Here is a 13715-nt window from a genome sequence, read left to right on the forward strand (position 1 = left end):
CGATCCGATCAGCTGTTCGTAACACTTCCTACGTCCATCAGTGCGAACTATCGCATGTCCGCCATGTCCTGCCCGAAACCGGAAGTGATGTCATTTTGCGAAAATGTAGTTTTTTACCATCAGGGCCTCAATGAGCCTATACTGGTGTTTTTAAAAGTTATCTTTGACTTTATGACTATCTGTGTCGTTTCTGGGATGCTTAGGACTCATATTGCACTGCTGGAAATAGTTTATTTTGATGCATATGCTGCTTTTTTGCAAATTTGCATTATAATATTTAATTTAGTTTTTCCTGCAGTGTATAAAAATTGGTGTATTTCAAAAATAAAACTATGAAGACACTCAAAATAAATTTCCTGTGGTGGGAAACTATTTTGTGCAACTTTTTTGTATTTACAGTTTTGAGGGATAAGCCTCTTAAATTTCTCTAACTAGAAATATATGTTAAAAAAACAAAAACGATTTTCAATTTTTTTGTAGTTTATTGCACTTTTTTGCAATTTATGTAATTACTATGCACTTAATGTATACATATTATTAAATTTAGGCTGTAATGGTTGTATTGATGTATAGCAACTTGAAATGCTCCCAAAAATGGCTCCACAGCATGTAAAAATATAATATAAGCTCTGGCGAACTTGGTTCTATGGTAGGTCTTAAAGGGTTAATAAGGATAAAAGGCCTTGGTAAGGATGTGTGAGCTCACCATCACTGATACCATCTGAGTACGGTATCTGAAGAGAGCAGAAGCATCATTTACCCATAAGTGTGGGTTAGAAAAGGCATGACAGCCTGCAGTGTTATCAAGATTGCAAGCAAGGCATAGAGCCTTCCATCAGACATTACATCCAGGTCACAGTTTCTATTTGAATACGGAGAAAATGGTTTCTATGGTAAGATGTTTTGATTTGGACGCAAAAAAATGAATCAGTGTGCAAAAATTGTCTGTGCAGAACTGAGCAAAACCTAGAAGTCACTGATAATGTGACTTTCAATAAAGTGAAGGTAGTTGAAAGTCAAAGTTAAAGAGTTTGTGTTTGCTAATTATTGAAGAGTCAGCAAAGCTTTTGTTGTATTCTGGTCAAAATAACAGTATATGTGTTGGCTCAGCGGTTCTTAAACATTTTCTTTCATGCCCTTCTTCAGAAGTCCATGAAAGTTCAAGCCTCACACTCTAACTTTTAGCAATCATTAAAAGCAAAAAGTTATCCAAGTATAATTTAAATTTGTAAATGTTGGTACAGGAGCATGAGTCATTGTATAAGAAGGAAATCTGATTCCTTCAGACTAATCTCGCTTCATACTTTTCAACTTAGATCGTCAGTTTTGAATACATTGCAAGCAGTATTTAAACACATCTGGGAAAGCGAGGGCATCTCTACGAGATACCAAGTTTACTGGGTCACAGATGTAGAGCGGGCTCTGTAGATTTGTGAATGTAAACGTTCGTCAACAAAGGAAGTGACTTGCAGCTATCGTATAATGAGAGTCAGCAACTTCCAGTGAAAAGGGGTGAAGTAACCACTAATGATCTTTAACCCTTTTTGAAGTGATTACCAATGAGAGTGCAGAATGTCATTTTATATTACCAAAGCAAAGTCTCAGGAGATCTGAGTGACAACAATTACCTGTTCTGCTGCATCTATATGATACACAACAGTAATTTAGTGCGTTTGCAGAACTCATGGTACTCAGCCTGATTGAGATGGACATTAAACAGACGAGTCTATGCACGTCAGACTTTGGGAAGTACCCCTCACGTATCTCAAATTAAAATGAGGTCGTTCTTCAGCTTATGCAGCTAGTTTTAAATCATGGTCCTACTTCAAAATTGCAAAACTAATTGAATGTGTTGAGGATGTTGTGGGCTCACAGTCACTATCACTGCATTATCATAGTGTGCAGGGAGTTGATTGGTCCACTTCTGGACTCTTTTTCTCCTGCAATCCAAGACAGATATTTTGGCACTTTTTATACATAGAAATTCATAGAATAATGGCTACAGTCTTTTATGAATTTACTGTGTGTATATTGTTGTAAATATGCATAGCAAGAGTTTTTAGCAATGTGACTTGAGCTGAATGCCCCCCTGGTCAAAGTTGGTTGTCTATCCAGTTTATGCTCTGCTGCCATGCCTGAAAACATGCCTGTATTGAAACAATGTAATGGTAAATGGCCTGTATTTGTATAGCGCTTTACTTAGTCCCTAAGGATCCCAAAGCGCTTTACACGTTCAGTCATCCACCCATTCACACACACATTCAGACACTGGTGATGGCAAGCTATTGTAGCCACAGCCGCCCTGGGGCACACTGACAGTGGTGTAATGTAAAGCCTTTTCTTCATGTTTCTCCTATATGTGCAATAGGTTCTACAAAGAATACTTAATAACATTTTGTTGTAAAAGTCTTGATGCATGCTCAATCATCCAGGTAAGTAAATCCCAAAAGGTTGATTCTGTTCGTCTTAGACGTAGCGTTTTCAGTGGGAGAAACTGATACTGGTGATGTCACTTGGATGAGTGACAAAACATTTCTCCCACTGAAATGTTTCGTCACTCAAGCGCCGGTGTCCTGCAGGTTTTAGATGTGTTCTTGATCCAACACAGCTGATTCAAATGGCTAAATTACCTCCTCAACATGTCTTATCGCCAGGCCTCTTATGTTCTCCAGAGGCCCTGCAATCTAGGTGAACAGAATCAACCTTTTGGGATTTTTTTCTGAACTGGAAGATCATCAAAATACAACAGTTTTAGTATTTCTATAGCAAAGTTCATCAAGAAAATACTGAATTCTGCACTAAACATCCTGAACATTTGAAACCTAATGTGATTAAGTCAGCCTACTAACGTCAGTGGATGATAGACAGTGCCCTGCCTTACTTCTGTTATATTCTAGGATATTAGTAGACATCTTGAGACTAAATGTTACCTAATGCTAATGTAGTATTTTCATATAAAAAAAATGCTGCATTATTATATTACAAGATAATAAAACTCAAAATGGGATTACTTTTTAAAGGGACAAATATTACACCACCCTCACATAATGGAAGTCATTAGTCACACCTTCCTTTTGTTGCATGAGCAGTTCTGTAAAGAAGATGTAATAGGCTGGACAGGCGGATACTTGCTCTACTATCTCTATTTTTACTTCATGGTTTATTCACTATATATGGTCTACGGAAGACATACCGTTAGTTGTACTGTTATCGCTAGTTTTTTTTTTTGCAAACCACATTTCATGTTTCTAATCAGTTTGTTAGATTATAGACCAAAAGTTTCTTGGTATTCAGGAAAGTGAAAAAAAAATCCAGTTGAGCTCGTATCTTATGTATGATTTCATATCCTGTCAATATAATAGATACATTTATTGAAAGATAAAAAACGTTGCTGTTGTTTTTCATTTTTGTAATCAGTTGATCAGATGCTTATTTTCTGCTTATGCAGTAGCAAAATAATTTAACCTATGCAAAGCTTTATGATGGCCATTTACACATTTCACTTTGAGAGAAATAATCATCTTTACATCTTCTCTTTTGAATGTTTCAATTTTGTGCAAACGTTTTTTGTTCTTTTTCGCATTTATCCACTGTCGAATAAATGATAAATATCTGGAGATGTGCAGACACGGGGATTGTTTAATAACTACCTCACACATAATGGTAGGATGTGACCTGTTAATATGTTCGTGAAGTTTTTATTTTAGAATTTAATATTTAGTAATCATTATCATGGTTCTGTTTTAACCTTTTTACCTGATTGCGAATAGGGAAATAGCACTTCAATAAACTTAGATGTCCCATGCTGCAATGTCTAGTAGAAGTGGCTTTTTGGTAGATAAACACATCTATCTTTAATTAGGTTTATCCTTTATATATTGCTCAAAAATTAAAAGAACACTTTTTAATCAGAGTATAGCATCAACCATTGACCCTACAGACATTGCACAGGTAGTCCAACTCCTCCAGGATGGCACATCAGTATGTGCCATTGCAAGAAGATTTCCTGTGTCTTCCAGGACAATATCTAAAGCATGAAGGTAATTCCAGGAGACAGGTAATTACTCCAGGACAGCTGGACAGGGCTGTTCGAGGTTCTTAACACATCAGTAGGATCATAATCTGCTACTTTTGTGCAAAGAGGAACCAGATGAGCACTGCCAGAATCCTACAAAATGAACTCTAGCAGGCCACTCGTGTGAATGCCTCTGAACAAACAATCAGGGTGGCTTGAAGGCCCGGCATCCTTTAGTGGGCCTACTCTAGTGTGCTCACTGCCGGGCACTGTTAGGCGTGATTAGCATTTGGCTGAACTGATTGGCAGAACTGGTAGATCGACCACTGACACCCTGTGCATTTCAAAATGAGAGCTGGTTCACCCTAAACACATTTGATAATGTGAAAAGGTCTGGAGAAGCCATGGAGAACATTATGGTCCCTGTCACACTGTTCAGCATGACCAGTTTAGGGTGGGTCAGTGATGATCTGTGGAGCCATATCCATGGAGGGATGCACTGACCTCTACAGGCTAGGCAACGGCCGCCTGACTGTCATGAGACACCGGGATGAAATCTTTAGACCCATTGTCAGATGCCACACTGGTGCAATGGGTCCTCGTTTGCTCCTGGTACACAACAATGCCTGCCCTCATGTAGCCATAGTATGTAGGGAGTTCCTGGAGAGTGAAACAATTGATACCACTGACTGGCCTCCACACTCGCCTGACCTAAACCAGAAAAACACATGTGGGACATTGTGTTTCCAACCCCACCAGGTTGCACCTCATACTGCCCAGGAGCTCAGCGATGCCCTGGTCCAGATCTGGTCATCATCTGTCCCCCAGGACATCATCTGTCATCTCATTAGGAGCCCTGACATTGTCAGGCAGGCATTTGGTGCCAATACTAACTACTCCCATAACGTCCATATCAGTAGATATATCCAGTATAATATTTCTTACCCCATTGTGATCCTTTCCTTTAATTTTTTGAGCAGTATATTAACTTTTCATTTTATTTGTTTTCCACAGAACCATCATGAAATTCCACAGTATGAAGATGGATGAAATCAATAAGATCATACGAGACCTATGGCGCAGCACCTACAGGGGTCAAGGTGTGTCTCGCATTAACAAGAGAGAGCTATTATTATTTTGTGGCATTTTCAGAAATACTGTTTTACCCCCTTACTGTCATTTATCTATTCTCTTCTCTCTCCAGATATTGAGTATGTCGAGATCAGATCTGATGTGGATGAGAATTCATCTGCTGGAGTGAGGCGGAGGGTTTACAACTACAGAGTAGTTATGGTGAAAGGAGACACAGCTCTGGATATGAGAGGACGCTGCAGCGCTGGCCAAAAGGTAAAAAAATGGGTTGTTTTTTTCTGTTTTGTGGTTGCATCGCATGAAACCTGCATGTAACATGCAGTAAAAAGGTCAAACTTCTCAAACATGATGTGACCATTTTGTTGTCTTCTTCTTTAAAAATATGATTGTGTGTGTCTAGGTACTGGCATCGCTGATAATCCGTCTAGCTCTGGCAGAGACGTTCTGTCTGAACTGTGGGATCCTAGCTCTGGATGAGCCCACAACCAACCTGGACCGAGAGAACATTGAGTCACTGGCACATGCCCTTGTAGAGTGCGTATATACGGATTCAGTATTCTTACTGCTATACTAGTGAAAACCCTCATTAATAGGATGCAACAGCTCCTAACATTAACTGACAGCTGTCTCTTTAGCCCCAAAACCAAATCCTTTAAACAGTTTAAGTAGCAAAGTGTCAGAGTACACACTTAGGGAATGTCTAATGTGCTTGGTCCCATTTATAAGCCGCCTCATCACATCTGGAACCTCATTTGGGCTTAAAAGCTGTTATTAAATCCAAGTTAACTTTGTACCAAAAAAAGGCCCCTTTGATGTAGATATGTTGCTATAGATACTGAGCAGTAGATGGGCTTCAAACCAGGAAATAAAAAGAAGTACACAGCTGGTGATACCTAATTAAAAAGAACTGTTTAATTATTGCAGGAGTAAAAAACAGACTCCTCTGTTTTAACGTAGATTGGTACTATCCTTCAAGCCTCATACTGTGTCCCTACACAGTGCCCAGTGAAGTGTTACAGGATGTAGAGGTTGTCATTTGCCCATTCCTCTTTAAAAGTTGAACTATTTTGGCTTTACTGGAGCAGACCGTGTAATGTATCGGACAGAGAAACCAGCATCCGACCTGTCAAAACATTAAACACACAGACTTCTAGTTGTATACCTTGGCAGCCACTGTCTTCCTTGCAGTGGGATGTAACTCTTTATTTCCTGCTGTTTTCTTCAGAATCATTAAGAGTCGCTCTCGCCAGCGCAACTTCCAGCTGCTGATCATCACTCACGACGAGGACTTTGTGGAGCTGCTCGGGCGATCCAGCTACATTGAACATTTCTATCGTATCCGTAAGAACCAGGATCAGAACTCTGAAATCACAAAGTGCAGCATCACTTCCCTCTCATCCTATCTTCACTGAGCACTGAAGTGATTCGAAAAGCTGCTTTGGAAATGTAAACTAATGCTTTATCTCTTTGCTTTGATTTTATTTGGGCAAAGACCACGTTCAGGTTTGCTTTTCAGGAGGCATGAAGAAAACTCATTCGCACATCATTTGTTTAATAACTGACTATAATTTAACTGATATACAAAGGTATGTTTGGTTGATAGTGTTTGTTTTTGAAGTCAGTCGTCAATAACCTTATATAAACGTATTATAACCGTTATAACCGTAATTATCCTTAAGAAACTGTTGGAAGAAGTGCCAAAACAAAAGCAATAGGCTTCTGTTAACTTCTGTTAGTTTGCTTGTTGTTCTGGAATCCAGCGTGAGTAAAAGAGCTGTTTGGGTTTGTTTTGTTTTTGTTTTGGGTTTTTTGGGGGGGAAATAAAACTGCTAAAAACTGACGAAACTTTTCTACATATTTATTGAAATACTGCTGTTATTCATAGTCTGACTAGTGCCCAGCAGCCATCAGATGGCATTTTCAGCAACAGCACATGCTTTGCTTAAAAAAATAGGGGGAAATTACACATTGAAATTCATATATAGCTAAAAAAAAAAAAAAAAAAGCCCCTAAAGAAAACATAAGTCACATATCAGATTGTGATGAATGGAATATTCAACTTGAAATTCTTAGCTGGTGTACATTTGTCATTAGCTGAGAATAAAATTATAGAACATTCAGTGGAAACCAAAGTTATTGACCTATTATCACACCACAAATCAAAGGTAAGATTATTTAATTGCTGTAGATTTATTTCAGAGAAACACAGCGCCTTTATCTCAAAGTTGCTCATTGACCACAACTTAATCAAGAATTATGTCACACAATCCGTACATTTTTTTTTTTTCTTGCAATTGGCAAATGTGATAAGGCGTGGGCAAAGCAAGTATAAGTAATCTGTTATCTGCCAAGACTTCAGAACAAACTTGAAGCTGACTACAGCAAAACAACCACTTCAAGGGCTTTGTTTGAGGACGAATCTTCTAAAGGTTTTCACTCTAAGTACAAGTATGGAGATGATGATGATGATGCTTGTGCTAGTGTCTGCTGCGCTGATGAGTCCATGTGCTGCAAATCCTGTCCGGAGTCTCAACCTAGACCATATCATTGATTTGGCTGACCAATACAATAAAACTATGTATGAGGTAAGGGCTCATCTCATAAGCACGAGTGTTTTCTTGACTCTTAGCTTGAACATTTTATAACGTTTTTGGTGCCTTGACTTGTTAAAAAACTTGAAAGTGTGTTAAAATTTTAAATGTTGACAAATATTTTTTCTATTCAATGTGGAAGAAGTTCTATGTTGAGGATGTGACTAATCTTGCTGAGGATGGATGTGGGGTGAGAGGATCCTTTTCCATCTCTTTGAAACTGTGTTCCCTGTAGAGCATTCAGTTTTATTGGATTACATTTTTAAATGTCATTCATTTTAAACACGTCTGAAGTGAATATGTTCTCGCTCCTGTTGCATACAGAATAAGTTCTTCTGCAGAGTGCAGGGCATCCTGAAAAAGCATCACAGAACGGAGGATGAGAAGATTGTGAGAAACCTGAACGTGTTTTTTAAAGAAGCAAATGTAAGATATCTTTTTGCCAAATTAAAATGTGCCATCTATGTTACAAATATGTAAGGATTATGTACTAACTGCATTTGCAATACAGTGAGCGAAATCATACTGAACCCAGGTGTTTTCTTATCTTTTAGGTGAACTGCACAGAAGAACTAATTAACGTGCCTCATGCAACAACCGAAAAGCCAATACCGTTTTTGCTGGAAAACCTTGCAAACTGCATTCGCCAGAGAAACTTCATGGGAATTTAAAAACAAAAATGCCTGAATAGCTTCGTGTTCCGTGAACTGTCTGACATGTGGTAACGTCTTCAAATGTTTTTCATAGTCACAGTTTGATACAGTTGAAGTACTGGATATTTATTTTCTGGTATAGTTTTCTCTTTTATGCAGTTTATTTGTTATTTAATAGCAACTACATTCAGTGCTTTCACAGGGATATTTTTGGTTGAGTTATTTTTAAGCTGCATAAGTAAAAATTCATCTGTCGCTGGCATTAAACTTTACAACAGTTAAGGCAGCAACTGCACATTATTGTAAACTGCATATTTATATTTTATTTAAAACAAGTTCCGTTCACATTTTGATATGTTTGGATGTTTGTTGTAGTTCTTTCACTCCACATTGAAACAAGTGTTTACAGAACAAGAAGTCGTTTTTCTCACAAGTTGCATTTGTATGGAAATGCTTTGTACCTTATGTTAAGACAGTCAGCTTTAACAGACATTTTGATCCTGTTTTATTTTTATATTAAATTTTGATGATGCCTTACTTCTGACAAGCTGTCTGGTATCATTCAGTCCTTCAGTCCCTATTGTCTGAAAAGGGGACATACTTGTCAATATTTTCAGTTCAGTATCTTGACTTCTGTTATAATTACTTTGCATGATTGGTTCAATGCTACACTCCCTTTAAGCCAGCTGTCTTCTGATTGGTAGCTCCTCCTACATAGAAGGTTTAGGAGAAGCTGGTTGTATTCACAGCCATAACTGTGTACAACCAGCTTCTCGTACCGAATTTTTCGGACTATAAGGCACACTTAAAATCCTGCACACTTTCTCAAAAATCAACAGTGCGCTTTATAATCCGGTGGGCTATATGTGGTATGCTTACTAACCTCAAAACGATTTTATGTAGTATACGGCACTCAAAAATCTGTCAAAAAATGTTTTAGTACAGCTTTGGCAAGCTACGAAGCCGCACCACTTGATGGATTGTTGGAGCATTACGGCTACTGTAGTCAGGAGCCTCGTGGAATAATCGGGGTCCAAAACTCCGTCCGCTTTAGGTCCCAAAGTCAGACAAATACTGCAGCATCACTGAGAGTTAAAAACTGTCTAAATGTTTTCATCTTTAATAAAATGATCAGCGTTGCTGCTTCACCAGGTGTAACAATTAAGTTTAACATCCAGGCATCCATGAAAACAGAATTTATTACATTTAATGGAGTAGGAAGTTAGCAGGACTAAGCTCACTAGTTTCTACCTAAACATGATATAGCATGTTCTGACTGAGAGATTTCTAAAAAAAAAAAGCTGAAGGATGAACGCTAACTTTTTTCCACTCAATAAAAGTTAATGTGAGGGTTCCCGATAGTTGGGGACAAATGCAATCGCATGTCGTGATGCTATAAACGAACCAAACTTCAGTCAGGAGAACAACTGAGATATTCCATCCACAATACGAGGTTAGTCATTAATATACTGAGACAACATGGGAATAGAGCAGCTGCGAGAGAATTCAACATTAATTAATCAATGGTATGGAAGTTGAGGAAGCAAGAAGAATGAGTTGAGTAAAGTTTGACTTATCTGACTGTTTTGTTTCGCTTAATGTGCCTTATAATCCGGTGCGCCTTATGGTCTGAAAAAATACAGTAAGCATATTCCTACAAGAATCCACCATTGTGTATAAGCAACTACCAGCCATTTTGTTAGGTACACCTGTTCAGCTACAGCATCATGTTGACCTTTGAATCAAACAGACTAGCAGCAGATTCTGCTTTTGACATCTAAGAACAGGAAACTCAGGCTACAGTCCACAGAGGCTTACCAAAATGAAACAAGGGGACTGGAAATCGATTTTTTGGTCTGATAACATTGAGACGGTGTTGTGTGGCAGGTGTTTTGTTGCCAGACTTTTTAACGTTTGTGGGGTGGCTCTAGCTCAAGAGACACCACAGATCATCTGCTGATCAGAGGATTGGTGGTTTGAGTCCTGGCTGCTTCGATCTGCATGGCAAATATGCTTATGCAAAATACTAACCTGCATCCATTGGAGCATTAATGTGTGTGATTGGTAGATAGAAAGCATTTAAGCATAGAAGAAAGTGCAGGTGTGAATGGGGCATGTTGGATTAAGCACTTTGAGTGTTCTGGGAGTAGAAAAGCAGAATCGGTCCATTTACCACTTCAAATCAAATCACTTGTATTGTCACATCACATGTGAGTGAAATTCTTGTGTGCAAGCTTCACAAGCAACAGAGGTGTGCAAAATACAATGACATAAGAACAAAGAAAAATATAAGAATGGGAATTCTGAGAATTCTAAGAACAAATATAAGAATGTCTGCGGTGTCTCTTGAGCTAGAGCCACCCCACAAGCGTTCCAAAGTCTGGCAACAAAACACCTGCCACACAACACCGTCTCAATGTTATCAGACCAAAAAATTGATTTCCAGTCCCCTTGTTTCATTTTGGTAAGCCTCTGTGGACTGTAGCCTGAGTTTCCTGTTCTTAGATGTCAAAAGCAGAATCTGCTGCTAGTCTGTTTGATTCAAAGGTCAACATGATGCTGTAGCTGAACAGGTGTACCTAACAAAATGGCTGGTAGTTGCATATACACAATGGTGGATTCTCGTAGGAATATGCTTACTGTATTTTTCAGACCATAAGGCGCATTAAGTGAAACAGAACAGCCAGATAAGTCAAACTTTACTCAACTCATTCTCCTTACTTTCTCCATTTCTATACCATTGATTCATTAATGTTGAATATGTATACCAACTATGTATATATACGTGTGTGTGTGTGTGTGTGTGTGTGTGTGTGTATGTATAAAATAAAATATACAATATACAAAGGTTAGCAGTAGATGCACTGGTACTGCATTCAGCATGATATGGTGCATTTCCAGCAGGATAATGCACCATATTACCTATAAATCTCTCCTTGGGCTGGTTCCCTCTTATTTATGTGTTTATATGTGTAAAAACCACAACCAGTACAGCCTTCATTTTCACAATATCTGTCCCAAAAATCAGAACAGAATTGGGGGGAAAAGGCATTTAAATACGCTGCCCCTGCTTCCTGGAATAATCTGCAGAAGGAACTAAAATTCTTAGAATTGGTTACCTTGGGGGAGTTTAAGTCCATCTTAAAGGAACGAGGGAATTAACGGCACAAATATAAGATATCTTCTCTGACATATTTCCTATATAACAACATCAAATCTGTGTTACGCACATTTAGAGACAATGTACTAAATCTACCTGTTGTGTCTTTGGTGAGACAAAGAATCTGCAAAACGATAAAACATATTGTACTGAACTCAACCAGTTGTCAACCAGTACAGCCTTCATTTTCACAATATCTGTCCCAAAAATCAGAACAGAATTGGGGGAAAAGGCATTTAAATACGCTGTCCCTGCTTCCTGGAATAATCTGCAGAAGGAACTAAAATTCTTAGAATTGGTTACCTTGGGGGAGTTTAAGTCCATCTTAAAGGAACGAGGGAATAACTCTTTTACTCAGTGTGATTGTTTTTAATGTCGCTCTTAATTTGATCTGTTATTGTATATTTTTCACATGTTCGTACAGGGATATTGTGTTTGTTTTAAATGTTATATACTTATGAGGTACATGTATTTTTGACTTTTGTTGCCATGATGCCAGGTCTCTCTTTTTTAAATCTCAATGAGATTTTTACATGGATAGATAAAGGACTAATAAAAAAAAAGTGATCATAAATCACAAAGCTCAAATCATCTCAGACTCGTTTCTTGGTAAGAAAATTAGGGCAAAACTGCAGATTACAGTTACTATTTGACCAAACGATTGTCGAAAAATTTTTATAGCCAAACTCTGTGTAATCTGTACAGTAGAAACAGATGGAATAGTAATCAGTCTAAACAAAAACCAGCACCTGTATGAGGGCGGGATTAAAAACCACACCAGAAATCAAACTTCAGACTATTCAAGTCTTCTCAACTTTATGAGCATATTTTCAAGTAACCATTGTAAATAGATGTCTGTTGTTTTCTTCTTCTCCTTTTTTGTAATGCAGCCCACCGTATAGACTCATTTCAGAGAAACTTTTCTTCTTTCTCAAGCTGCGTATTGACCACAACTTAATCATGAGTCTTATCTCTCCATCGCTGCAGACTGCATTTGGGTTTTTTTCTGTAATTGACAAATGTGGTGAAGGCGTGGGCAAAGCAAGTATAAATAATCTGTTCATCAGCCAAGACCTCACAGCAACCTGCAAGCTGACAATTGAGCAGAAATACTTTTCAGCTTTTCAGCCAACTAATAACAAGTATGGAGATGATGACGTTTGTGCTGGTGTCTACTGTGGCCCTGCTTATCAGTCCATGTGCTGCAAATCCCATCTACAATATGAACTTAAACAATATCATTGACCTTGTTCAAGAATACAGTAAAACTTTGAATGAGGTAAGACCGTATCTTATACATTTAACTGCCTCTTAGCATTCATAGAGCTTTTTGTTGTTCTTGTTGTTAGTTTACTTTTATTTTTTCTGCTTTGTTCAAGTTTTTAAAACTTGATTGTGACAATTTGTCTCTCCAATGTTGCAGACTTTCTATGTGGAGGATGTGACAGACTTGGTTGAATCTGGATGTGGGGTGAGAAGACTACTTTTCATGTCTTTGAAACAGTTTGCAAGCTTTCAATTCAGGTTTCTTTTTTGAGAGACTGCAATAAGAACAGTGATCTCTTTTTAACATTTTAATTGTGTTTATTTGTAACGCTAATACTTGTTTATGTTTCATACAGGATAACTTCATCTGCAAAGTGCATGAGATCCTGGAAAACCATGCCACAAAGCAGCAGAAATATAAAGAGAAGGAGATTGTGAGAAACTTGAAAGTGTTTATTAACGGCACAAATGTAAGATATCTTCTCTGACATATTTCCTATATAAGAACATCAAATCTGTGTTACGCACATTTAGAGACAATGTACTAAATCTACCTGTTGTGTCTTTGGTGAGACAAAGAATCTGCAAAACAATAAAACATATTGTACTGAACTCAGCTGATTTCTTGTCATTCAGTTGAACTGCACTGAAGTATTGAAGACTGTGCCGAAGGCAAGAACTGAAAAGCCAATACCAGCTTTGCTGGAAAACCTCAAGATATGCATTCAGAAGAGAAACTTCAATGGAAAATAATAACACGCCTGGATACCTTCCAGATCTGTGGACTGTGTCATAATGCTTCCAAGTTATTTTCTTTGTTCTTTTTTTTCTTTTTGTAATTTATTACAATTCAAGCATTGGATATTTATTTCATTCTATAGTTTAAGACAGTATTTTCCTTCCTTTTTATGCAGTTGATGTTATTTAATAGTAGCTAT

General features: G+C 37.9%; 3 protein-coding genes across 5 annotated transcripts in view; all 3 read left to right on the plus strand.

The window, feature by feature from the left end:
* Nucleotides 1-7062, plus strand: part of rad50 (RAD50 homolog, double strand break repair protein) — a 30389-nt gene extending 23327 nt beyond the window's left edge. For both annotated transcript variants that reach the window (XM_087847410.1, XM_087847411.1), the window contains exons 25-28: nt 5030-5115; nt 5220-5362; nt 5508-5641; nt 6333-7062. In XM_087847410.1, coding sequence (XP_087703536.1) covers nt 5030-5115; nt 5220-5362; nt 5508-5641; nt 6333-6519 — 550 coding nt within the window. In that variant the 3' untranslated portion in view covers nt 6520-7062. The remainder of the gene's footprint in view (nt 1-5029; nt 5116-5219; nt 5363-5507; nt 5642-6332) is intronic.
* Nucleotides 7063-7163: 101 nt separating this feature from the next.
* Nucleotides 7164-8845, plus strand: LOC148100938 (uncharacterized). The gene is made up of 4 exons (XM_087846887.1): nt 7164-7692; nt 7841-7888; nt 8023-8124; nt 8253-8845. Exons 1-4 carry the CDS (start codon nt 7558-7560, stop codon nt 8367-8369), a joined length of 402 nt encoding a protein of 133 aa, XP_087703013.1. The 5' UTR covers nt 7164-7557; the 3' UTR covers nt 8370-8845.
* Nucleotides 8846-12039: 3194 nt separating this feature from the next.
* On the plus strand, nt 12040-13715 carry LOC148100939 (uncharacterized). Of its 2 annotated transcripts, XM_087846888.1 has the most exons (5): nt 12040-12591; nt 12632-12790; nt 12935-12982; nt 13134-13247; nt 13414-13715. In XM_087846888.1, exons 1-5 carry the CDS (start codon nt 12472-12474, stop codon nt 13528-13530), a joined length of 558 nt encoding a protein of 185 aa, XP_087703014.1. In that variant the 5' UTR covers nt 12040-12471; the 3' UTR covers nt 13531-13715. The 2 variants fall into 2 exon arrangements, with proteins under 2 accessions (XP_087703014.1, XP_087703015.1); XM_087846889.1 differs by lacking the exon at nt 12040-12591 and having other exon boundaries at nt 12601-12790.

The sequence above is a fragment of the Neolamprologus brichardi genome, chromosome 10 (assembly GCF_056152115.1).
Source record: "Neolamprologus brichardi isolate AB-2024 chromosome 10, ASM5615211v1, whole genome shotgun sequence".
In the NCBI taxonomy this organism is placed as follows: domain Eukaryota; kingdom Metazoa; phylum Chordata; class Actinopteri; order Cichliformes; family Cichlidae; genus Neolamprologus; species Neolamprologus brichardi.